Source organism: Gambusia affinis, linkage group LG05 (genome assembly GCF_019740435.1).
Source record: "Gambusia affinis linkage group LG05, SWU_Gaff_1.0, whole genome shotgun sequence".
NCBI lineage: Eukaryota > Metazoa > Chordata > Actinopteri > Cyprinodontiformes > Poeciliidae > Gambusia > Gambusia affinis.
The window spans coordinates 16,731,729-16,755,713 of NC_057872.1; the positions used below are offsets into that span (position 1 = coordinate 16,731,729).

The 23,985-nt window shown below is 40.4% G+C and overlaps 1 protein-coding gene across 3 annotated transcripts; it reads right to left on the bottom strand.

The window, feature by feature from the left end:
• Positions 1-30: 30 nt before the first annotated feature.
• On the bottom strand, positions 31-23,693 carry ptpn3 (protein tyrosine phosphatase non-receptor type 3). Of its 3 annotated transcripts, none has more exons than XM_044117199.1 (26): positions 23,572-23,693; positions 22,291-22,433; positions 16,866-17,000; positions 16,671-16,713; positions 16,449-16,530; positions 14,158-14,202; positions 13,993-14,045; positions 13,668-13,785; positions 13,495-13,582; positions 13,153-13,241; positions 13,016-13,079; positions 12,044-12,246; positions 11,834-11,959; positions 11,577-11,738; positions 10,080-10,173; positions 9,929-10,006; positions 9,788-9,844; positions 8,153-8,309; positions 7,886-8,064; positions 6,947-7,037; positions 6,740-6,801; positions 6,479-6,625; positions 4,960-5,088; positions 3,849-3,994; positions 3,625-3,760; positions 31-689 (listed from the first exon to the last, which is right to left on the bottom strand). In XM_044117199.1, the coding sequence occupies exons 2-26, from the start codon at positions 22,357-22,359 to the stop codon at positions 615-617; spliced, it is 2,628 nt and encodes an 875-aa protein (XP_043973134.1). In that variant the 5' UTR covers positions 22,360-22,433; positions 23,572-23,693; the 3' UTR covers positions 31-614. The 3 variants fall into 3 exon arrangements, with proteins under 3 accessions (XP_043973134.1, XP_043973136.1, XP_043973135.1); XM_044117201.1 differs by lacking the exon at positions 6,479-6,625 and adding an exon at positions 22,870-22,922 and having other exon boundaries at positions 23,572-23,654; XM_044117200.1 differs by lacking the exon at positions 23,572-23,693 and adding an exon at positions 22,800-22,876.
• Positions 23,694-23,985: the final 292 nt, after the last annotated feature.

Below are 23,985 nucleotides of genomic sequence, written 5' to 3' on the forward strand. Positions count from 1 at the left end.
ATGGAGGAAATGACGAAGCAGAACCATCTGTATAAATCAGTGAGTTTATTTAGAGTTTGAATAATTTAAAAAGTGATGAACAGTAAATCTGGTGATCCTCTGGCAGTCACGAAACAGCTCTGCTCCCTCCTTGACCAGATACCTGCTGCAGCCACCTGAAGTCAGCGCTGCTCCTCATCTCAGGTCGGAGATAACCGACACATCACAACCGTCTGACTTGGCCTCTGCCACCCTTGATGGACTCATTGATTGGGAAGCTTCAGTCTAAGGCACATGTAACTTAACAAGTCGAAGTGTCGCTCCTGAGAGGCCTCTTGAAGAGAAATTAGCAGCTCACGTCAGTCCTACATCAGTCTCTATGGAGACCACAGCCTCTATAAGCTTAATGTACCTTTTAGCATAATCTAAGGCCAACTAGGTTTAATATTCGTACTCTCTGCTTCTCCCTCTCCTCACAGACAGCTGTGCTCTGAAGCTTGTTACACTCTCATTATCCAGTGCGTGTTCTAGCGCCATAAGCCTGGCAGAGTTTAATCTGTTGGATCTCTGCAGAAGTCCCTCCTGTTAACAGAGGCAGAGCAGCGCGTCTGGTTTGGTCCCACCGTCGATCCGGATTACGGTGCTTTGGATTTCTCCTCTTTCTCTTTGTAGACTCGAAGAACGGCTTCGCACATGAACTGGAACTGACACTAAACGGGAAGAAACGGCATAATATGAGAAGTTGGAAGAATGGTAAATAAATATCACAAAATGTCGTATGATCATTGATTGTCTTTTGCTTCAAATAAGTCTAAAAGCCTGGTGTATTTGCGATCCTTCACAAAAACTCGATTGTTCAACATTAGTGTGAAAACACCGAAATGTGCTAAAAGGGAATTAATAATGAAATGGGGGGGGGGAAGACCAAAACTGGCCTTTAACAAATGTAATGTCAACTTGTACAACTGATTAATAACAGCAGAAAAAGTGGATCTGAAAAATCACTAAATCTAAATATTCATATCCATCCTTTGATGGATGTTTGGATATTTAACTTGGCACCACGTCAGGGGATCTACAAACAAACCCGGCATTTTGTGCATTTCAAAAACTCCTCTATAAAAGGTTTTTTTAAAAATTACAACCCGATAATGTTCTCAGACACAGTTGTGCAGCCCTGTGATAGTTTTACTGCCCAATTGTTACATCCTGAATTAACTGCAGTTAAATCACGTTTTCTACCAACACTGATTACGTCTTGACACAAGGAAAAAAGAAATCACCTAAATGTGCGACAAAATGAAGTATAGGGTACAAGATTTTAAAAGCAACACGTCACGTTTTGACCGTAAGATATCAAAAAAACACATTAGAAACAAAATCTATAATATTTCTGTCTGGAAAAAGGTCACAAAGTCATTTCTAAGGCTTTCTGGCTCCAGAGAACTACAGTGAGACAAAACACTGGACAAAACATTACTGAATAGCTTATAACTTCAGAGAATTTTTGAAAGAAAAAGAAAAGATAATTTTTATGGACGTTTATTTGTTGAAATCTATCCACCCAGCATATGTTGTATTTTAGATACCTGGGTATGAAATGTCAACATTGGTGTCGTATCAATGTGCATCGGTGGAGGAGGGAACTAAACAGGTGCCATCTTTAAAAACAATGTTTATTTAATCACAAATGTAAATATGTTCCAACCTCCATTGGTACTTTTTTTTACAGGATGGGATTAAAGTTATGAAACACTCCAGGTGTGGTTGTAGTCAAACATGCCAAACACGGTGGAGGATTTGTGATGCTGCGGGCCTGTTTGTTGTTTAAACACCCTGAGCATTTTGTAGGAGGGCACAAAATCCTGAGCTCTTTGGAACGCCATGATATTTTAAATAAAAACCTGGTGCACTTTAAGTTTATTTTGACACCACCGCCTATAAAGGCAAAAAAACAAATTCTGAAAATCTCGCCATTAGAGACTCGCAGGATTACTTTAGTGGGATATTATGAAACTGGCAAAAAGGCATAATTTTATCTTTTTTTAATGGGTTCCAATAATTGTGTATGGCATGTTTTTACTCTTAAGACAAACAGAGATAAATGTCCTCTGACTGTGCATGTTTTTATTACGGATACACAAAAACGTAAGGGAGAACCTGAGGAAGTCTTCATCAGCACATCAGAGGATGAAGCACTGTGGGTCCTTTTTCAAAATATGGGTGATGGTGGTTGCTGCCGAGCCAAAAGGAACAAGCTGCAATTTTCCCAGCATGAGTAACATTCTCCTGTCCCGCACTGAGGTGCTACAGAGCCTGGCTTCCTGCCTCCAACACTCGACTAAAGCCTCTCATCACCACCATAATACCAGAGCAGGCTGGGAATTAATGAGAGTCAGGGACAAGCAGGATTTTTATTTTTTTTTTTACCTCCGTTTCTTTGAAAAGTGCTGAAGGTGTTTTTCAGAAAAACCTTGAGCGTGCAACTACATTTTCACTCTTCCAGGAATTCTTTATTAAACCACAAAGATGAGGGGATTTTTTTTCAAAGAAATCAAGATCTCAGCAGAAGTAGAAAGAAAATGTGATGAAATTCATTTTTACTCTCACTATTCCTGTGACATGGGTGTTTTAACTGACTCAAAGGTTAAAAATAATTATTTTCTAACTCATAGCAAAATGGAAGCAATGAAAGAAAAAAAGTTATATCCAAATGCTAGGGTTTTGCTTAAAACGTACTCATATACTTTGATATTTTTTAATCTTAATCTTGCGACCACCACCGTCAATACATTTTGTTTTTGTGACAAACCAACACAAAAGAAGTGAATAACTGGAAAATGGAATAAGAGGATAACTGGCTTTAACATCGATCTGAAACGTGTGGCATGCATTTGCTTTCGTCCACTGTAAAGAGAAAGCCAGACTAATTATTATGAATAACTAGGGGTATTAATGGTCAAGATTAAATCTTTTTGAGGTGTTAGAATGGTCCAATCAAAGTCCAGGCCTAAATACAGAATCTGAAAACCGTTATCCAGGTATGCATGAAATTACAATTAAAATCACAATATTCTAATTGGAAAGAGCTGCATGGATGCAATATTTGGAGGTCTAATCTATGCATCGATTTTGCAATATTCAACAACAAAATCAGAATTGTATTTGTCCTAGAACTGTGAAGAATTAGAGAAATTAAAGACTTCCAGCTTTAGTAGCGTTGAAATTTGTCTCAGCTAGTGAAATGTAGTAACTCGAGAGAGCAGAACAGAAATGCAGGCCACACATTTCATATTTTTAGCAGAGGAAATCTTTACCTTCCACATCACAATTATGATCTACTTCTGTTGGTGAATCATTAAATTCACTAAAGGTTGTGGCTGTAGCAAGACAAACTGTGGAAGAGCTCAAGGGGTGGGAACAGTTTTACAAGGAAGTGTATTAAAATAAAACCTGGATTACTGTGAGGGTATTTTTAAAACGAGTTGATGAGTTTGACGCTCCCTATAAATAAATCCTGCATTAAAAAGCAGTAGGAAACAAGACAGCTTGGGGTGATCATCATGCAGCATAATAGAGAAATTAATGAGCCAAGGAGTAACAGTGTCGTTTAACAGGCAAGTGTTTTGTTTTTAATCTCTGTACCGTGGTCTGAACCATCATGGCTCGCTGGTCTCTTAGTGTTTTCACAATGTCCAGCGGGAAAACCGGCCGACCTGCGTCTATGAGGCCCAGCGCCGTCTCCATGGTGATCAGGACACCTGTCCGCCCAATCCCAGCACTGAGAAGATGACGGAAAGCAAAACTTTGGGTTCAGTTCACAGGAGCCAGAGGAGAAAGTCTGACTAAACCGCAGCCTCATGTGTTACCTGCAGTGAACCATCAGCGGCTCTGTGGCTTTCCTCCTCTCCCTCACCGAGCCGATGAAGAGCAGGAAGTCCGAGGGGTCGTCGGGTACGCCGTGGTCCGGCCACGCGACGTACTGCAGGTGTGTGACTGAAAACTCTTCAGCTAACTGGATGTTACAATAAAAATACAAATAAAAAAAACAATTAGAATATTGCATGATGAACGTGTTACCTTTGGAAAATGTCACGCCGGTGAGGCGGAAACGGTCCAGGTCAACAACCATGTGATCCGTAAGTCAGATTAGGAAGCAATGTAAACAGAGGATAGAGGGAAAGACCGCAGAGAAAAACAAAGGAAGACTGGGAAGGAAAACGGCTGACTTTGGTGTTTTTAATAGGCATGTGGCCTGCAATTCCATGCAGGGATTAATTCGCTCCGCCAGAGGAGCAGATGGACCCACACAGCGGTATCTGTGTATGCATGTGTGTGCGCGTTCATATTTCATGCCTCCTTGGGGGTGTAATCTGTTTATTTACCTGTTCGGCATGGAGGCTGATGTGGAAGCTAGCACCTTTAATCTGATCATCTATCCTGATACAATCAGACAGACAGAGTTCCCACAAAAAGACCTGCCCGATACCACCCATAAGCAGGCAGAGGGGTGGAAAATTAGGCGAACACACTAACAACGCACAGGCAAAAAACACCCACACGGAAATGACAGCGTGCCAGGAGAGGCCGCAGCCCGCAGCCAGCTCTGTTGCGTGACATATGGAGTGAACATGCTACACGCCGCTGCAACATACCAAGGGAAAATGTGCATGGGCACGAAGGCAGGTGTGCAACCAGGGCTGCAGCTGAAAACTGTTTCATTGATATTCATACAAAAAAGCCTCAAAGGAAGGAAAAACAAATAAAAAATAACTCATCCAAATTGCTCTCACTCAGCGTTGGCACTTCATTGATTATTTGTCAGAAAATTTTCAGTTTATAATTTGACCTATAAACTGAAAAACATAATTTCCCTACAGGCAAACAGGCTTTAAAATATTCTACCTGAACAAATCAAGAGGTATAAAACCCCTCAGCAGGGAGCGCAGCTGCTCATCCCGGCTCCGTCATCAGGTTTACCTTTTTGTGCCTCAGAGTGAACTGCCTCGTCACGTACGCCAGGTTGCACTCCTCTGAGTGGCACTTCACTGACAGGTGGCCGTAATCCTTCACCTCCGGCGGATGCGGCCAGTACTGGTGGCACTTGGTCTGCAACACGTATGACATCACCAGCGTTAGTCCTGGCATGAGTAGCCAAAGAAATGTATTCAAGTAAGAGTAGTACTACTTCATCATCATCTTTTTACTTTTAAGTAAAAAGTGAGTACTTCTGGGAAATTACTCACGTGAGAGTAAAAAGGGAATTTAAGTATCAACAACTGATCAGACATCAGTCATTTAATATTTAATAATTACAGCGGACAGACCAAACTATGAAGTTATGAAAAGATTTTGGTATTTTAAGGACGAAAATAGAAATAATATAAATAACAATTACAAAATAATATCAGGCAAAATGTTTTATTTCCTCAATCAATCTATTTCAATATAAAACTTTAAAGTGGGGGGGAAATAAAAATCACATTTTGCACATTTTTATTCTTCCATTTTAGTCTCAATTGCTTCTAAAAAAAAAAAAAGGCCAAGCTTTTAAGAATAATCACTTATTGCCATTTTTTTGGCAAAAAGTCAATGGTTTTTGCTGTTTCGAAAACCTCCCGACTGTTAGGCCACACTGTGCTGTTACCTAGCAACTCATCACCTAGCAACCCAAGTGGAGCTCCAGCAAGTTTTGTCAGCTGGTTTTTGGTTAAAACAAACTTGTTCTTCATTAAATGAAGTTACTCAGAGTGTGTAAAGCATCCAGATATTTTACTCAGGTAAGACTAGCGATACTTCATAACAAAATTACTCAAGTAAAAGTTAAAAGAAAATACTTCTAAGTAAATTATTTCTAAAAAGGTACTCAAGTAAATCTAACTAAGTAAACGTAACCGGTTACTATCCAATTCTGGACATGAGTAACAGGTCAGGAAACAGTTTGCCGCTGAGCAGCTTTCCTCCACTCTAAGGAAATCAAGCTCATATTCAGCCAGCCTGCTCTGATCCAGGGGGCGGCCAGCAGACAAAAGCAATTCATCAGCGGCAACAGGTGGAGAGCTTAGCGTCGACGTAGGTGCATGCAGTGAGGGGAAACTCCCAGACACTTGATGAGATCCAGACACAATGATCGATTAATGAGAACATCTGGTTTCCAAGCGACAAGAAAGCCGGGACAGAGGCACGCTCTTGTTCTTCCTCTGCGTCAGATTATTTATCTCATCGGCATCTGGCTCACGCTCGTGTTCAGCCATTCTTTACAGTGTGAAACCCTGTAATTACTCACAACTGAGCCATCGGATCACTGCTGTGTGCAAACATCACCGCTGAACCCCCTCTAATCACTGTAATCAAAATTAAACCTGACGCAGCATGTAATAATTTGCCAGTTGTGCTGCACTAATTGCCATGTTAATGCGTCGCTGATATTCAGTCGTGTAATTTTAAGACGCTTCTGCAAAACGGTGGCTCATAAAAACAAAAACAAAGCATGCTGTACCCGTCCCCTCTCTGTTAGAGTTGTAAGCATGATGATGGTGTGCGTCTGTTGCTCCCATACAGTTTGCCAAAAGTGAGTGCAGGTCTGTGGAAGTGGACCTTGAGCTGCAATGTAACGTAAACACACTCCAGACTCAGGGGGTGCCATCTAAGAGACACACACACACACACACACACACACACACACACAAGATGAACAGGATGAGTTTACACTAAAAGAGACACGGAGAACGGGAGGCGGTTTCAGGTGAGTGATGTTCACCGTGATGTGGCTGGCGTTGATGTAGTCTTCCTTCCCCAGCAGCACCACTCGGGTGTCGTCGTCTGAAAGCAGAGAAGGGCAGCAGCTGGTGAGGGTCAGAACAGAGCTGTCAAAATTACATTTCTCAAAGCCTAACATGCGGGATCCGGGCACAGCAGGGGACGAGCGAAACCAAACAGGCATGCAGGCGCAGCAAGGAGCACTTACAAGGCAAAACGTCTCTGTAGCGATTCTTTTCCTGGTTCTCGGGTTGCCGTGCACAGCTTAGGGACAGACCAGGCTTCCTCTTGTATAAATTCTAGGAATTACAAGCATGCAAACACACGCAAACATGCATGTAAATACGCACAGAAACATATACACACAGGAATTAGAAAATGTAAGGTCATCGCTGCTTTTATGAACAGGATCCAGCTGAAGATTAGGGCCAACATCTGTTCTAAAAGCAGCATTTAAAAGTAGAGATGCTCACAGAAATCAGCTGATTTTTTGTTTGATTGGCCCTGACTTGCTTGAGATGTTCAAAATGAAGTCAGATTAAGCCCAGAGATGTAAGAAGCGATCTAAAAAGACATAACAAGACTGTAGACATGATGGCTGAGAGAGCGCAAGCCTTTCATCAGATAACAGGAAGGCTGATAAGAGTAAAATACTCTCCGTCTAGTTATTTTAAGCAAGGAACATGTGCTGCATTTAGAAATTCACTTTTTGAACCTTTTCTTAACTTCTATTTGTGTCTAAAGTTGTTTAAAACAAAACACCCAGGCATTTTTTTGGCAATAAGTTAATGATTTTTGGTGTGTGGAAGGGCACTGAACCGTAACCAAGCAACCCCAGTCAAGCTCAGCCCGTCACCTAGCAACCCAAGAAGCTCCAGCACAAATGTTCAGCTGATTTTACCGTTGCATGTGCTGTACAATATCTGCTGTTGTTGTTGAATGAATATTCAGAAACAACTTGCTGCATTCTTGTTGGTTGTGCAGGAAGCTCTGCTTTTGCTTTTCAAAGATGTACGACACATACTTGTGCATACTTGTTGGCAGCCATTTTCACGCGTGAGTGTAAACGCTGAGTTGGGGAAACGTGTCCAACAAATGGAACCAGTGCATCTCTACTTAAAACACTTCTATATAACAAACAAAATACCTCAAAATGGAAGGACAGCGTGCCAGACTGTATCCCTCTCTCTAGCTGCTTCATGGATTCCTCCAACGTGCTGACCCGCTCCAGCTGACCCGGTGACTGAGGCTTGTTTTCCTGTGGTGGGATGGTGAGCGAGAGGGCGGCGAATGACAGCTGCAGCTGAGGCATGACCCGGCCTGGACCTGGATCACGAGGACAGTCCAAGGCTGTGAGCAGCGGTTATTTGCATTTCTCTTGCCATCTCAGCACTTTCCTCTCACAGGTACACACCTTTGCGTCTTATGAGCAGAGCCAGCTGCCTGGAGTGCGACTCTCGGCTGGCTCGGATGTACATGACGACCTGGTCGTGTGTGTGTTCAGAAATGTCCCGACCGTTGATGAGCAGGACCAGGTCGCCCTCCTGCAGTCTGGGTTCAGATCGACCGGCCTAAAAGAAACAACACACAAGCTTTAAATCAAATTTAAGGTGGCAGACAAGAAATTATTAGTGACTTTAGAGGCATAATTTGCCTCCAAAAGAACAAGTAAGCTTATTTTTTAAGTTAATTGTCCTAATTTTCATTTAAAGGATAATCTCAGGTTAAGAAAAATCAACAGTTATCAATTCCCATTAAATAAATGAAACTTTTTTTGCTGTTGACTTTTTTAAGCTGAACAGTTCTAGGATTTTTGTTTTGTGGGTAACTTTCTTTTTACTTGGGCTAGAACTATGACCTGACAGAAGGCAATTTCTCTTAGCCACTCTTCAAAATGGGCAAGAAAAGAAAACATGCCAGTGAAGTACAGGTTTTGGGTCACGGGATCATATTAACCATTAGACGTCATTTACAGTGGGAAAAACAAGTACTTAATACGGAATAATGGACAGGATTTCTAAATATCATGTTCACTTTTTCGAAATATTGGAGCTTGTCTTTCAGATAAAGGTTTTGGTGAATTCAGAGCCGGTGCTCTAACGTTTTACATTAAACATGTTTCCTTTTACAACAGAAAAAGCGTAATTTCATGCTAATAGCAAGCTGTCCACTGAACTCTGATCCAGAACTGCACGGCATTCTGGGGGATGAAGGCAGAGAATATACTTTAGCCGCTCAACATCTCTCAGACAGCTGAAAGAAAGAATGGTGGCGTTAACCAACTAACTCACTCGCTCTTTGGTTACCTAGCAACAACTTGCTGGGCAACTTGTGGTTACCTAGCAACAACCTGAAGAGTAACTGACGCAGCAGCAATTTAAGGTTTGGCCTTTGTGTGTCATAACTGCTTAAAAATAAATAACGGCGTGGAGTAAAAACTGTGGATGAAACAGGAAAAGTCACGCAGAGATTTAAAACAAACAAAACAAAAATCAATAATAATCCATATCAACTCTGATGAAAGTCTTAAGTCTACAAAATCTTTTCTGTGTATCTTAGACAAGCTAAAGAAAGGGCAACATTGTTTCCCCGTAGTGCCGTTGCTTTCGTCTTCTACCACTTTGACACAGAAAGTTGTTGTTCAGCGTTTTGCTGATTCTAGACCCAAACATTAACGCAACAGAATGTGAGAGAGCTCTTTAGTTTCTGAGACGTAATCCTGGATTATTCTTTGACCTTGCAGCAAATTGCACAGCAGTGATCTTCGCAGGCCAGAGACTCCTCAGGACAGCAACAATGGCCTTGAATTTCCTCCAGTTGGACACAATGTATCTGAGTGCAATGTGGTTTGAGTCTGAATGGTTTTAGAACTTTTTCCAATCCATCCGAAGGGGAAACTTTAAAGACTTTCTAAAAAAAAAATCTTGTTTGTGGTATTTTTGCAAAAATATATATAATACAACCTTCAATAAAAACCATATGCAACAATTTGGCCACTGTTTTTTTTTAACCAAGCTTCAAAAACATAATTATTTCAGTCTGTCCTTACCGGGGAGTCCGGCTTAACGTGAGATATGGACAGAGGCATCTTCTGGTCCACTCCTCCCTGAGAGGAGTTCAACAATTTCATCAGAGGAACAAATAATCATAAAAAATTTATATGCAGCGTGCAAGGAGGACAGAGACATACTTTCACATTAAAGCCAAATTTCCCCTCGTGGTCTGGAGTGATGCATATCAGCATCAGGTCGCCATCACCAAGAGCATCCTGCACGGAGAACTTGTCATGAATGTGCAGAGAAACGCAGTAATCAGAAAGTGCTGAGGTGAAAAAGAAAAACCTTGTTGTTGTGGAACGGGCCGTCTTCTTCCCCGATGCTGTCTTCAGCCTGCAACAAACCCTCACCAGATCCTTGACTGTTAGGACCAGAAAAGCTGGAAGACATAAAATATTAAAAATGACTCTGCGGCTACGTGGTTCATTACAGGTCAGCTGATTTTAACTTCAGTGCTTTGAAGAAAAAAAATAAAAAAATAAAAAATGCCTGTCCCCTGAACAATTTCTTATGTTTCCTCGATGTATTTTATTGTTACTTTATGTTATAGATCGACACTAAATAGAGCATAAATGCGAACATAAAGGAAAATAAAACATGGTTTTCAAAATATTTCACTCATAAAATCTGAAGGAAAAAATGGTGAGAAGTTACTGCTGCTAGTCTTTAGGGGTCTGTCTCTACATATTTTTTTTTTTTTTTTTACAAAATAACCCAAGATCAGTCAAATTGAAGGCATCTGTGAATGTCAATATCTCTATTTTTCTACAGATTCTCAACAGAAATTTCGCCTGGACTTTGACTGGGCCATTAGGAACACATGATTTTAGCTATTCAGAAAAGGCATGTAGGTTCACAGAAAGCACTAAAATATCTAAAAATCAAGACTAAAAACATACTGTACAGTAAGGACTAGAACATAAAATACTATACTGTTATCAAAAATAGTGTAATCCAATCCAAGGAACTAAGCAGGATATATATATTTTTTAAAATTACAAAATAAGTTTGTGTATCTGACCAGCTTCACTGCCTCTGCAGAACAAAAGCATCTCCACAGCATGATGCTGCCAGCACCGTGTTTCTCAGTGGGGATGGTGAGTTCAGGGTGCAGTTTTTCCATCACACAGGTTTTGCATGCAGATTAATAAACTTTAGTGGATCTGATCTGACCAGAACAACTTCTTTAGCATGTCTGCTGCGTTCCTTGGTTTTCATGATGCTGTTTATTCACTAATGTTCTCTTACATCTTCAGAGAAAAACTGTGTAATAAAAATATTAAATGAGGTAATGGTGGACTCCCGTTTACTAATTAAGGGAAATCTGCAGTGACTGGTCGCTTTGACCAATTTATTTAGAGGTATTGATGAACAGAAGAGTGAAAACAAATGTAAATCTGCCTTTTCTTATATTTTCATTTAGAAGTGAATAGAAACGATTTCCTTCATTTTGGGGGATCGGCTATCGGCCGTTACTGAAATGTGAAGCCGATCTTATCCATGGATCTTATCAACCTCAGCAACCAGGTCATGTCTGCACATTTGCGATAAGCAATAGTAACCTCACTGTTGCTACCTCAGTGACTTTCTTGCAACATTCAGCAACATTTCAGACAAACACAAATTGCTATCAGGCAGATTCGGAATCGGCAGGACAGGCTTTTTAAAGATCGGTGTTCGGCAATCGGTGCATCCTTAAAAACATCCTGAGCTTGTGGAGCCTAGGACATAAAATCCCAATAAAGACGTGAACACAGGAACATGGGCTCCTGTGGTACTGACTGATGAGGCGATGCGTCTCCTTCGCTGTCCTTGCTGCTGCCCACAGAGGCCCTGTACGTGTAGAAGACGTCCTCCCCCTCTGACATGTCTTTCAGGTCCGTGCTGAGCTCCACCGATGACGGACGAGGCTTTCTGATCTCATGGCGAACCCGGGGACTTCTCCTGCCGCAGCAACATATCGGATGTGTAGCTTGAGCTTTTTTGTGTATTTTTATTTTAGAGAAAATCTTTGCTGCAGTTAATAGCAGCAGTTTTACCAGTTGGGGGTTGAGGGCGGCGATCTGGAGGGCAGACTCATGGTCTCAAGACGCTCTGACGAAATAGACCTCCGCAGAACCGGGTTCCACACCATCCCCCCTACGACCTTCTGACACACCGGACCTCTGCCAGGACAGAGTCAAATGTTTAGAAAGCAGCAGATTTCAAGTGAAGAACAAGCAAATATGTGGGGTAAATCGAAAGCTCACTCCTCGGTTTTACTGTTGGTTAGGCCCAGGTGCTGCGTTATGAGCTGCTTGTAGCCCTTAACTGTGCTGTTGTTGTATTTGGGGCTCTTAGCCGTCCGGCTGGAGGAGAAGAAGGAGTGGTGATCCACACAGGACCGCCATAAGTTCTTACACGTCTTGGGGCAGGGCAGGTTTAGAGACACCTCACAGTCTTGGGTTTCCCCCTGCAACTCAAAGAGTTAAGGGTCTTTTCACATCGTCTCTGCTTTGCAACAGAAGATAAGCTTGCTGCAAATAAAAGACAACATGGTTCAACATGTTTTTCAGACTCAGAAAAAGGACATTTGCTTAAAAAGTAATATATTCAAAGCCGTAACAAACAGTACAAAAGTAAATAAACATTTTGCATTCAAGATATAATATATCCAAGCCAAAACTCCTCAAGTGACACAGGGTTAACTTCACGTGGTTCAAATGCAAAGGAATGTTACGTTATTAAGCAATTAAATGTTTATTTTCTTATTTAACAAAATAATTAAATTATTAATTTGTATCTTTTAATGTATTTCTAATATTGTATTAAAAAAAAAGCTTACATGATTAAATGAAAAATCAGTCAAATGTGCCAGTTTTTTTGTCCGGGTAATCATCAGAATAATCAATTATTAATATATTTGTTAGCGGCAGCCGTATAATGAATAAATGAATGAATAAATGGATGGATAAATGGACAAAAAGATGGATGTCTGGTGGACAGACATCCATCCATACAGCTCTTTATGCCCACATGTTGGTGAATATTTGTCAATTTATGTAATTCTTCAAACTTATTCAGACCTGAAATTAGTCAGAACTTTTAACAAATTGTGTAGGAACCACAATATTCCATTTTCTACACATGAACAATGGATTTTTAACACACAGAAACAACTCCATTCATTCTGATCTTATCTTTGAATCAGCAGAAACGTTTTTGTGAAGCCAGAGACTCACATGTTTACGTTTTAGGTGAACAATGAAGCGTCTCCTCTTATAAGAGATCTTGATGATGTTCCCCCTGCGTGAAAGCGTCAAATTTACTTGAAGGAAATGCAAAAACAAGCTGAATGTTGAGAGGCGGCGTTACTCACCAGGGGAAGAAACTGGAGCAAATCATATTACAGAACATTGCAACACCACTGGAGGCCAAACCCACCATTAGAGGCGTGTTGTTGGTGTCCTGAGAGACCGCAGGATTTAATATTGAGATTAAAAATAGCTTTAACTTCAGTTTTAATTGTTGTTGACTAATTCAAGGAGTTTCCATTTTAGTGCCAAAGTTCTTGGATGATAAGCCAAAAGTTTTTGTTTAATTGGTGGAGCTTTGGAGATAAATCTTGAACAAACAGGAAAACCCTCCTCTTATTGATTAACTTAAGAAAACAAGAAGGTGAGCTTTCTAAGCTACAGCATAATTAGAGTAACAGCATTACCGTGGCAGCATGCAGCTCCACTCCGTACAGCTCCAGCGTCCGTGCAGTGTTGAGAAAACACAGCTCCGCCTCGCTCTGCTTAAGCCCCCTAGGAACACACACACAGTCACATACAACAACAGGAATCATGCAACAAACCTGCCGTTCTTTTCAACTGCAGGCACCAAACTCACTTGTGCTGCGGATGCAGGTCCTCCACTTTAGACAGAAAGTCTCCATCCTGTTCGGGAATGAAGTGGCATTTTGAGAGGTACCCCGGCTGCCTGGATGGACAGTGATCCCCCATCTCCGCTGCAGGTGACGGAAACAAACACTGAGCACCCACAGGGAGACATAAAACCCCACCTGCACACACCTGTGTCTCCCAACGTCTCACTAGTGTAAGAAAGCTGCTAAATAAAAGCCCTGAGAGCAGCCTCCCAGGAGTAATTACTCAGGCAGCTATCATTGCCTCATTAATCATCTTATTTTCTCTTTCAGAGAAGAGACGGGACTCACACTGCACAGCATATGAAGCCAGCACTACAGCTGCACTCAGCGGGCACTGCAACCTGCAATCAGACACCGTGATTACACATCACAAGCTCCACAGCTAAACAAATACCGAGCACCGAGGAGGAGGAGGCAGGGAGGAGGTGCTCAATGTGAAGCGGGACAACTGACCGTCCTTCCCTGATGTCGCTCCTGATCTGGAGGAAGTACAGGTGCCTGCAGGGGCGACAAAAGAGGAACTTTATCAACCCACGCCTGTTTTCCATACCCTAAAAAAGCCTCTCTTTCACACGCTGGCGTTTGTTAGACACACCAGCAGCTCAGCCTTCAGAGGACACAACCACACTGAAATGTTTAGACGAGTATTGACAGAAAGTGAGGGATGTTTTCTACAGACTTTTAATATCTCCAGGGAGAAATAGTTTGTGGCTCTGATAAAACGCCTCAATTACAACAAGAATTTCAATGGAAATAGTTTGTCAACAAAACAATCAGGGTACTCTGAGAAGAAACACATTTTAGTTTCCCAACAAAATGAAAACATCCCAAAAGTGAAAATAAAGTCTCAGCACTCCAACCCTTATTCTCCAGTTTGATGTATATTTTCCCATTGCAGACACTCAGACAGAAAGCTAAGGAAACCGGTGAATGCACTATAACCTGCTACCTGGTCCACCACTGGAATAGCAAACTAGTTCATGTTTGCAACATTTAATCGTCTAAATTGATTTAATCGATTTAGACGATTAAATCGCTGTCTAGGTTGCTGTCTCCTGCCTCTGTTCCTCTGGCAGGAACAGAGGCAGACAAGTCATTACTTTATGATTTAATTACAGCGGTAATATTCTAAAACATCAGTAAAAACATTCAACCTTTACTGCATTCATGCTACTATATTGTAGGCAGAGAACAGAGATAAACAGGAGCTCTGATCTGGATTATTATCTGGTGCTTTACAATCACAACTTCTGATATTTTCACAGAGGCTACCATCTGAAATGAACATTAAAACATAAAAATATCAAGGAAATTTGCAAATACAAATGCAATAATCAGAGAGATTGGGTCTGATTTCTGATCTTCCACTTTGTAAAGGTTTGACCTGCTGATACTAACTGGTTCCTGTTGCCTTTAACAATAAATAACACAATTATTTTCCTCCTTTCTGTATGAATTGAATAAACAAATAATTTTACAGTAAAATTCAAAAACTATTTTCTTAATTAGTTTGTTTTCGCACCACTCAAATAATCAAAGTAGAATAAAACCTCTAGATTATAGAAACCCAGTTTTCCATCCTTACTGTAATTTCAATCATTTAAATGAGTCTCCAGAAAACTATCTTGATTCCTGGAAAAAAAATGCTGAATTCGAAATGTGCCATAAGTCGTTAAAATACGACCCCAAATGTTCATTCATTTCTCTTAATTTTAAAGTGGCACTTTATTTTATTTCTATTTTATGCCATCGCCCTTGGGATCCAAGCATTTTAATTAAAATTCATCAAACGCCGTGATTAGCTTCTTAGGAGTGTGATTTGAACAGTTTTGGCACAACATCAAATGATGCTGCTGTCCAACCAGCAGAGGATAAAAACTGATGCTCACAAAGCGAAACAAAACGCTTCAAGGTATAAAAAGCCAAAAACAGAAGTTGAAGACATAAATCAGGAAATAGTAAACAGAAAAAGTGTGAGACAATAAAGCTGGGAAAGCTCAAAGGAAAAAGCTAAACCTGTTTAAAAAAAAAAAAGCAGTAAATCAAGGCTTCAGAAAGAAATATTTAGCATATAATCTCAAACAAATCAGAAAACAAAGCCTGTTGCAGGCTTTTCCAACGAATCCTTTAAACTGAAGCATGACGTAGAAATGAAAGTGTGCAGATATGTTTAAATAAAATGTCTGAACTTCATAAACCCACAATCAGAGTATTTCAGTAATGCCTCAGGCTGGTGTAAGAGCTGGAGGCAAAGGGAACAATTCACTAAAATAAGAAAGAGTAAATTCAGCTAAACAAACCTGCAAATTTAGGAGGGAAACGACACACCCTACATGGAAAAACACCAAAACGGGAATGGATGGCGACTCTAAAACATCTGATCTGACAGAAATTTAAATCTTGTTCTGGAAGAACGGACAAAACTCAGAAAAAGCCTAACTTTACTGTTTTTACTTTTAAAATGTGAAGAAATGTTTGACTTTTAAAAGGAAACATTCATACTTATTTGACTACTCATAGTACCAAAAGCTTGAATATTCATTGCTCAAGCGCAGCTGACAAGGTTTACTTGCTGAATACTGAAGCTTCAGCGATTTCAACAATTACTCAATCAGTTACATTTATGAATAGCTTGGAAGTTTCCCATCAAGATGTGAAGAAAACAGTTTGATTGACATAATATGTTAACAATAATCAGTTCACAGAGACATGGAGCTGGATTCTCATGACAGAGAAGCACCGACCTGGTCTGCTCATGCTGCAGAGAGTTGGGATCAGAGATGAAGAACCGCACTCTGAAGTTCAGATAAAAGGGGGAGGCGAGACCTGCAGAAATGATCAAATTGTTTGAAAACAGGCCTGTGTCTATATTTAGCCACAACTACAACCCTGTTTTCTGTTGAACTCCTTCCTGTTTTGGCATTTAAATGTGGATATTACAGAACTTTCACCAACAAAAGAGATACCTTTTATCTGCTTCTTGAAGGGCTTCTCTGGCTCTAACCATCGCTGCAAGAAGAAAAACATTCGTCAGCCATAATGACTATCCGAGGCTATACATTTATGTAAACACGCCCCACGGTTATCATCAAGTGCAACCAGCCGGAGAAACGCATCACAAACTTAAGAGTAAATGCACGGCAGATGGAGTGTGAGCTCACAGGAGAGAGCGTGTTGGCCGTGATGGAGGCGATGGCGGTGCTGGACTCTCTGATCTGAAGACTGAAGAGCCGCTTCTCCTGCAGGCCCAGGTGGTTGAATACCAGGTCCAACAGAACCAAGCCTTCATCCTGCTTCTGAAAGATGGAAAACAGCAAACTGGCATCAAAAGTCAGCCAGACTTCCTGGTTGCTCGTTTTGTGCACGCAAATAAAATGTTAGACTGAAGTTCTGCAGGTTCTTGACAACGACAAGGAGGAGTTTTCTCCCAAGAAGGAGTTTATATACAAACTTCAAACTTCTCACATTTTGTATCATTAAAAACACAAAATTTTATTAACTTACTCGGATTTTATGTGCGAGAGCAACAAAAAGTGGTGCATAAATTTAAAGTGAATGGAAAATGTTACATGGTTTCAAATATTTTAATTAAGATCTGAAATCTGTGGTGTGTATTTGTATTCATCTGAGTTAATACTTGTTAATACTTGTACAAGCATCTTTATAATGTTACAATTTGTAGTATTTTATATTTTATATTTATTTTATTTTATCTACAACTACTTGTTACTGTGTCTTGTCTTTATGCTGCAATTGTGAAGTAATTTCCCTGCTGGGATGAATAAAGTACTTCTATTCTATTCTATTCTATTCTATTCTATTCTATTCTATTCTATTCTATTCTATTCTATTCTATTCTATTTCTCAGTAAGTTCAGCTGCAGGTCTTCTGGTGTAAATCTCTACAACCTCTACACATCTGGGGACTGAAATGTTTGCCCATTATTTGATACAAAACATCTCAAGATCAGCCCAATTTGATAAAGTCAATGTAAACATTGGGCCTTTTAACTTTGACTAGACCATTCTAACACAACCGCTGTAGCTCTGGCTGTATGTTTGAGGTTGTTGTCCTGCTGAAAGGTGAAAAAAGTTTCAAGTCTTTTTGAGCCTCTAGAAGGTTTTGCTCTTTTCTACTCTGTGTTGTTCGATCACTTAAAAAACCCAAAAATGAAAATAAGAAGTAGTATGGGCTGTGAATACTTTTTGAAAGGCACTTTATTTCTCCAAATTTTATTTATTTTTTCCACTGCCTTCAGGCGTACCTACAAAAATAATTTTTATTTAATTTCTCATAGAAAACTCTTAGGGAATACACTTCAATACATCTTAAGCATGCAACATCTATTCTGAGAAACGGGATTTCGTTTTTAAAAGTAAAACAAGAGGTAAGGCATTTTAGGAAACCACATTAAAGTTTGGGAAGGCATTAAATTTGTCCCCAAGATTTTAAACTTTGGTTTATAGGTGAAGGTCCGATCTGGTTCACAGGCTAGTTTCACCTCATGTGTAGAAACAATTCTGGCTCATTTCTTTTGTTTAGTAGGTAAAATGAATAAAACAGCAAGATTTATACAGCTTAGCTAGAAAAAAAAGAAAGGAAATACTTATAAATGGTGAGGCATTGCAAATCAATAAAGCAGTCCAGAGAAAAACCTCTGAAGACCTTCAGAAAGCAAGAAAGTCTGGCATGAAGAAGTGAGGAATGACTCAAGATGCTTGCACGATGGTGTAAACTGCACTGTTGCTGTGCAGTGATCTGAAGCTGCAGCCTGTTAACACCTCTCTGAGGCCCCACAGCCTGAAAACCCTTCTGGTTTAAGCAACATGCTTTCTCCTCAGAAAAACGAGTTCTCAGGCTTATGACTGCGTACAGGAAGCTGAAAGTTGGGTTTAAGTTATGGGAGGTTTAGACGCAAGAGCAAATAATTTGAGATGGAAATGATTCGTGAAGCAGGATCTGTTTTTATTTCTGATTAACTCATGTGTTTTTGATCAGCAACCTTTACTATTCAGACTATTTTTCATCTGCTGACTAACATTCATCAATAGCTCCTCTGCTTTGCTTTCCTCATTTGAAAGAAACCACAAAATTTGGATAAAAAATAATTTATTGATGAGTTTCTTAGTCTGACCTTGCTTTTTTTGTTGATTGAAAGAAACTGTGTTTGCATATTTTATGATATTTTATGCTTCTTCTTGTGAAAGAAATGCTGCTTTTCTGTTTATATTGATGATGTGTAAAGAAAGCTACAAGGAAAACGATCAAACAAGTTTACACTTTTCTCTACCTCCTGTATGAATGTAAATATGTTTGAAATAAACACGCAAACGGGGTCCAAATACAAACTGTGGAATATTTATTTACTTTGGCATTAAGCTAAAGAACTTTAATTTCATTTCTGTTGTTAAGGTTTTAGAAGAGAGGAAAATGAAGGGACACACCAGCCCTTAATTTGGCAACTAATGACCAAAAGAGGAGACTCTTCCTTCTGCTGTCAGTCTACGTCTCAGCTGGACAATTTTCTTTTAATCAATTGGCACTTAAAAGAACTGAAGTGAACCTGCAGTCTATTTATCTTGAATTTATCTTCATTTTTTTTAAATTCAAACTTGTTGACTTCCTCTTTGTTCTGAACCCTGCAGTGAGATTTACAGGAATCTGATGCAGCACAGACAGACAGAGAAGTTGAATTGAGACTGAACTAATATGAATTGACACAATTATTACATTTAGAGGATATAAGGAAGTAAGTAGATGACACACATCCAGGCTGATATCTGGTTTCCAAATGGCCATAGGGAGCAAATTGCTTTAGTGTAATAGCTGTTTCATTCATCGCTCTGAGAGATAACCCACAGCTCATCTACATCCACATCTTGTCTTTCCTCAGACTCTGTTACAGGAAGAAGACTCTCATGTCAGGGTGACCTTGTTCAATGTAAGATACAGCAAGCACAATATTCTGACTGCAGAAAGCACAACAGACTCGCGTTTATGTAGCAACAGAACCCCCTGCGTCCTGTTTTCTTTACAAAAAGGAAGAAAATATGGATATTTAGGTCCTTCTCACAGTTTATAACCATATTATAAGTAAGTACTCTAAGTGGACAGCTATGTTTCAAGTGTGATGCATTTATATATTTATCACAACAGATGTCACTATCACTGCATGCTTTCCTAATACTGTGCAGCCCTACAAAGCTTGCGCTTGTAGTTTCCACTCCATTAGTTGCACATGTTCCTCTGCTTAGTCACACAAATAATGAATCAGTCAATCACATGGCAGCAGCTCAGTGTATTTAGACTTGGTGCTGAACCTTAGATTGAGCGTCAGGACGGGAATGAAAGGGGATTTAAGTGTTGGTGCCAGAAGATCTGGTCTGTGTTACACAGAAACTGCTCGGCTACTGGGATTTTCAGGGCCAACCGTCTACTGCACATGTGTCAAACTAAAGGCCTGTGGGTCAAATCTGGTGCGCCGTAGCTTTTTATGTGGCCCTCCAGACTCCACATTACATCAATAAGTCTCTCTAGTTTATCACAAAATCAACAAATCCCCACAATCTTCTGATTTTACTGACAGTTTTTCTCAAAATTGGCCAAAATCTTTGGGTTTAAGTGACTGCTAGCTCAACCGTACTTGATGTCAAGTTATATCTGTGACTGATACAGCGATTAATAAAAAGTCACATTTAATATAAGATATTAGTGCAAATATTGTAAACATTTCTTACAACTATTTCTAGATTATCACCACAAAATCTGTGATTTTGATTGCAAAAAACCCAAAAAAAACAATCAATATTACACTTACTGAATACTGAAACAGCTATTTGTTGATATTTTACCAATGTAATGGGTTTAATCAATATATTCTGAGTTTGACACCAATGATCTACTGGGTTTACAGAAAATTATCCAAAGAGGTCAAATGAGAAAGAGCAGCCTGGCTGGAGATGGCAGAAATTCAATTAATCACTTATTAAAATCAAGTTATGAGGAACATCGTCTCCTGAAGTCAAAGCTTGAAGCAGCAGAGCTGCACACCAGGTGCCATTTCTTTTAGCTGATAAGAGGAAACTGAGGCTGAAATTCAAGCAGAATCCCCACAATTACACAAAAATAAACTGAAATAACAAAGAGTTTCAACTTCGTTTGCAAAGTTCAGAGAGTAATGTGAGATTTTAGCAGAAAAAACATAAACGTATAGCTCCGTTCTGCCTTGTATCAAGGATTCAGGCTCAGAGTAATGGTCATTATTCAAACACCACAGGCTGCCTCAGTGATGTTTCTGACCATATCAGCACCTTAATGAACACAGTGTACACATCTTCTAATGCAACCTGTTGTAAACCTCAAATACACCGGTCGCAATAAGCAATAAACCAATTAGTACCATGATAAATACAATAAGCTCAATCATTTGAATGATTGTTTTTCTCGTGTCTTTCTACCAAAAACTGAGTGAGAAAAAGCTTCTGTGTGGTGCATCGATCTAAGCTAGCTAGTTTTGTTTATAAAGACTTTATAATTCATTTTATTCGTAGTTTCAGGTGTTTTGTTTATTTATTTAGTGTTAAATGTTTATTGTAAATTAAAGTTTATTGATCTTTGAGAGGGTATTCTTGTGTTATTACCATTATATTACTTTAAATAGCCTCAGAACAAGAATGTTGTTTATCGCAATAACTTCTGAGACAATTTATCATCCAGCATAAATTTGTTTAATCTCAAACAACTTCTCAGAGCGAGACAATGAGTTCGCTGTAGTCACTACATGGCCTATGGGATGCTGTGGAACGAAGAACTGGAAAATGGATGTGGAGACGATCAATCTGTGGTAACTGCATGATGCTCTTGTGTCAATATGGACCAAAAATGCTTGAGCAATATTCCTGACATCTTGATGAATCTGTACCACAAAGGAAAAACGCAGCAGGGAATGAATCCCAGTAGGATCTGCCCAATAAAGTGGCCGGGTAGAGCAGATAAGGATGATGTAAAGAGGTTGTCTTAAAGAGGCAATACTGCAAATTAGATTCTTAATTTGCTCTAAAGTACGGGTGGGCATTTAATGTATCATTTATCATGAAAAAATTATCACAATAAGAATTTAGATTTATTGTTTTCTTGATTAGTTCCAATTAATGATGTTTAAAAAGCCAACTTTTCTCTACTTGTGATCCACAAGAGCATCAATCAATATAAAATTTGAAACATGCTTAAATGTTTAACTGTGTGATTTTCAAGAGCAGTATTTGTGTTTCCGAATGGTTCGTTGCCATACAGTTACCTAGAAAAAGTAATAAATATTTTTAATCGTCATTTTTATCATTGTCACAACTTCACCATTACATTTTGCAATAAAAATCAAAGTCCATATCGCCCTCCCTACTCTAAAGTCTGATAAGCATCTGCACGCTGCAGGAGAGGAGTGTGTCCTTCAAACAGTGGGAAGAGGTGCACTATTAGTTGAAAAAACAAAAAAAAAAGAAGAGAAGAGCGTGCCAGCGCGGCGGATCAGAGCACCGTGTAACCTGACATCCACGGAGGAATCGGCGCGCGTTTCCACGTGTTACGTACGCTGACTCTGAAGGTCTCGATGGTGCCGTCCAGCAGCTGAACGAGGCAGAGCAGGTCCGGCTTTGGCATGTCTGTTACCACGGTAACCCCTGCCTCCGTCTCAAGACAAACACGCCGCCCTCGCCTCGCCGCCGAGAGGGGACCTGGACACACACACACACAAACACGCACACGCATGACCACAAGAGAGTGTCAGATGTTTCCAAGCTGCTGCCCTTCCAATGAAAGCGCCTCCCTGGGGATGACACTGCGCTGTGAGTAATTCATGCTGCTGGATGCAGCATCAGCCTGGAGTGAGTAATGCGCTATGAATGCAAAGGAGTGACTGACTGTACGAAATCTCTTATTATTTGGCCTGGGCCTGAACATGTCTCTCTCTATCTCTCTCTCTGCCTTTCGAAAGCAGCTGAATGATAAGAATGTTAAACATTTTCAGATTTGAACACGCCCCATCACCAGCAGCAGCAGCAGCAGAAGCAGCAGCAGCTCTGCTGGGAGCAAGGACGTACATAATAAACACGTTCACTACAAACGCACGCCCTGAAGTCTGAGCGTATCCCTGAATGCATATGTTCATACATGTGTCCTGTCTTGAATTTCCAGGTGGGTTGATCTGGCTCCCAGCACACTTTCTGAAAGAAACACACACACACACAGCACAGAGTCTGGGTTAATGATTGAACACAGTGACACACACTGAATATATTAAAACTGAGCTGGTCCCAGTCGGGTGGCTTGTTTTCCACAATAACCCTCTCACAGGCGGCCATCTAATGAATTTACAAGTACATTATGAAGGAAGCTGGTTATTATGGGGAGATTGGGATCTCACTGGCTGCTTTGCATTTAGTTATGAGGAGGTGAAGTTTGTCCAAATTTAACAAACATATCTTCCAGCTTTAGTAAATGAAACACATTTAACTTCCTCTGAAGTAGTTAAACGTGTAAAACCACTTTGTAAGAATAAAATCCTGGGCTTGGACTGTTTTATTTTACATGTCAGCCAGTAAACAGGGTGGACCTGAGAGTTTCAGGCCCATATTTCAGTTTCCAGATAATGAACTCTGCTGTAACCTCGCTGTACTTTGAGCCACAGCGCGAACAAGGAACCTGTTAACAACCCCGAGTCCCCTACAGCTACACCCAGGCGGCCAGGAACGCTCCGCCGACAAACTTTCCTCCAACCACAGCGGGGCTCGCTACAACAGCTCCGGCCAAGTTCACGTTTCTTCGGGGAAGAGAAAGAAAATGCGATAAAACAGTCGAGTTAAGCGGTACTACCTCGGCGGTGTGGCGTCAGAGAGCGGGGTTATATCCTTCAGAGTGTCCGCTGCGAGGAGCTCGGGACGGGGCGCGTCGGAAAAGCCAGGTAGAGTTAGGTAAATATCCGGGACAAGTTTCACATCCCTGGCTGCGGTGACTCCGCGCGGCCCCGCCCCTAAGCCGGGCGCGCTCCCGATGCGCGACACCTCCAGAGAGCGCGCAACCGAGCTAGCCTAAGACGCATTTTTACTTTTTCATACATAAATTAGATCTTTCACACGATTGTATTTTACGTCTTGTGTGCATTTACTTCACATGCATTTCATCTCGCTCACAGATGTTTTATGTCTTTTAAACTATCTTCAAATTCATTGTACCTCTCATATACGGTAGATAAGTACATTTTGTGCATATTCTCCCTTTTCTTTCATG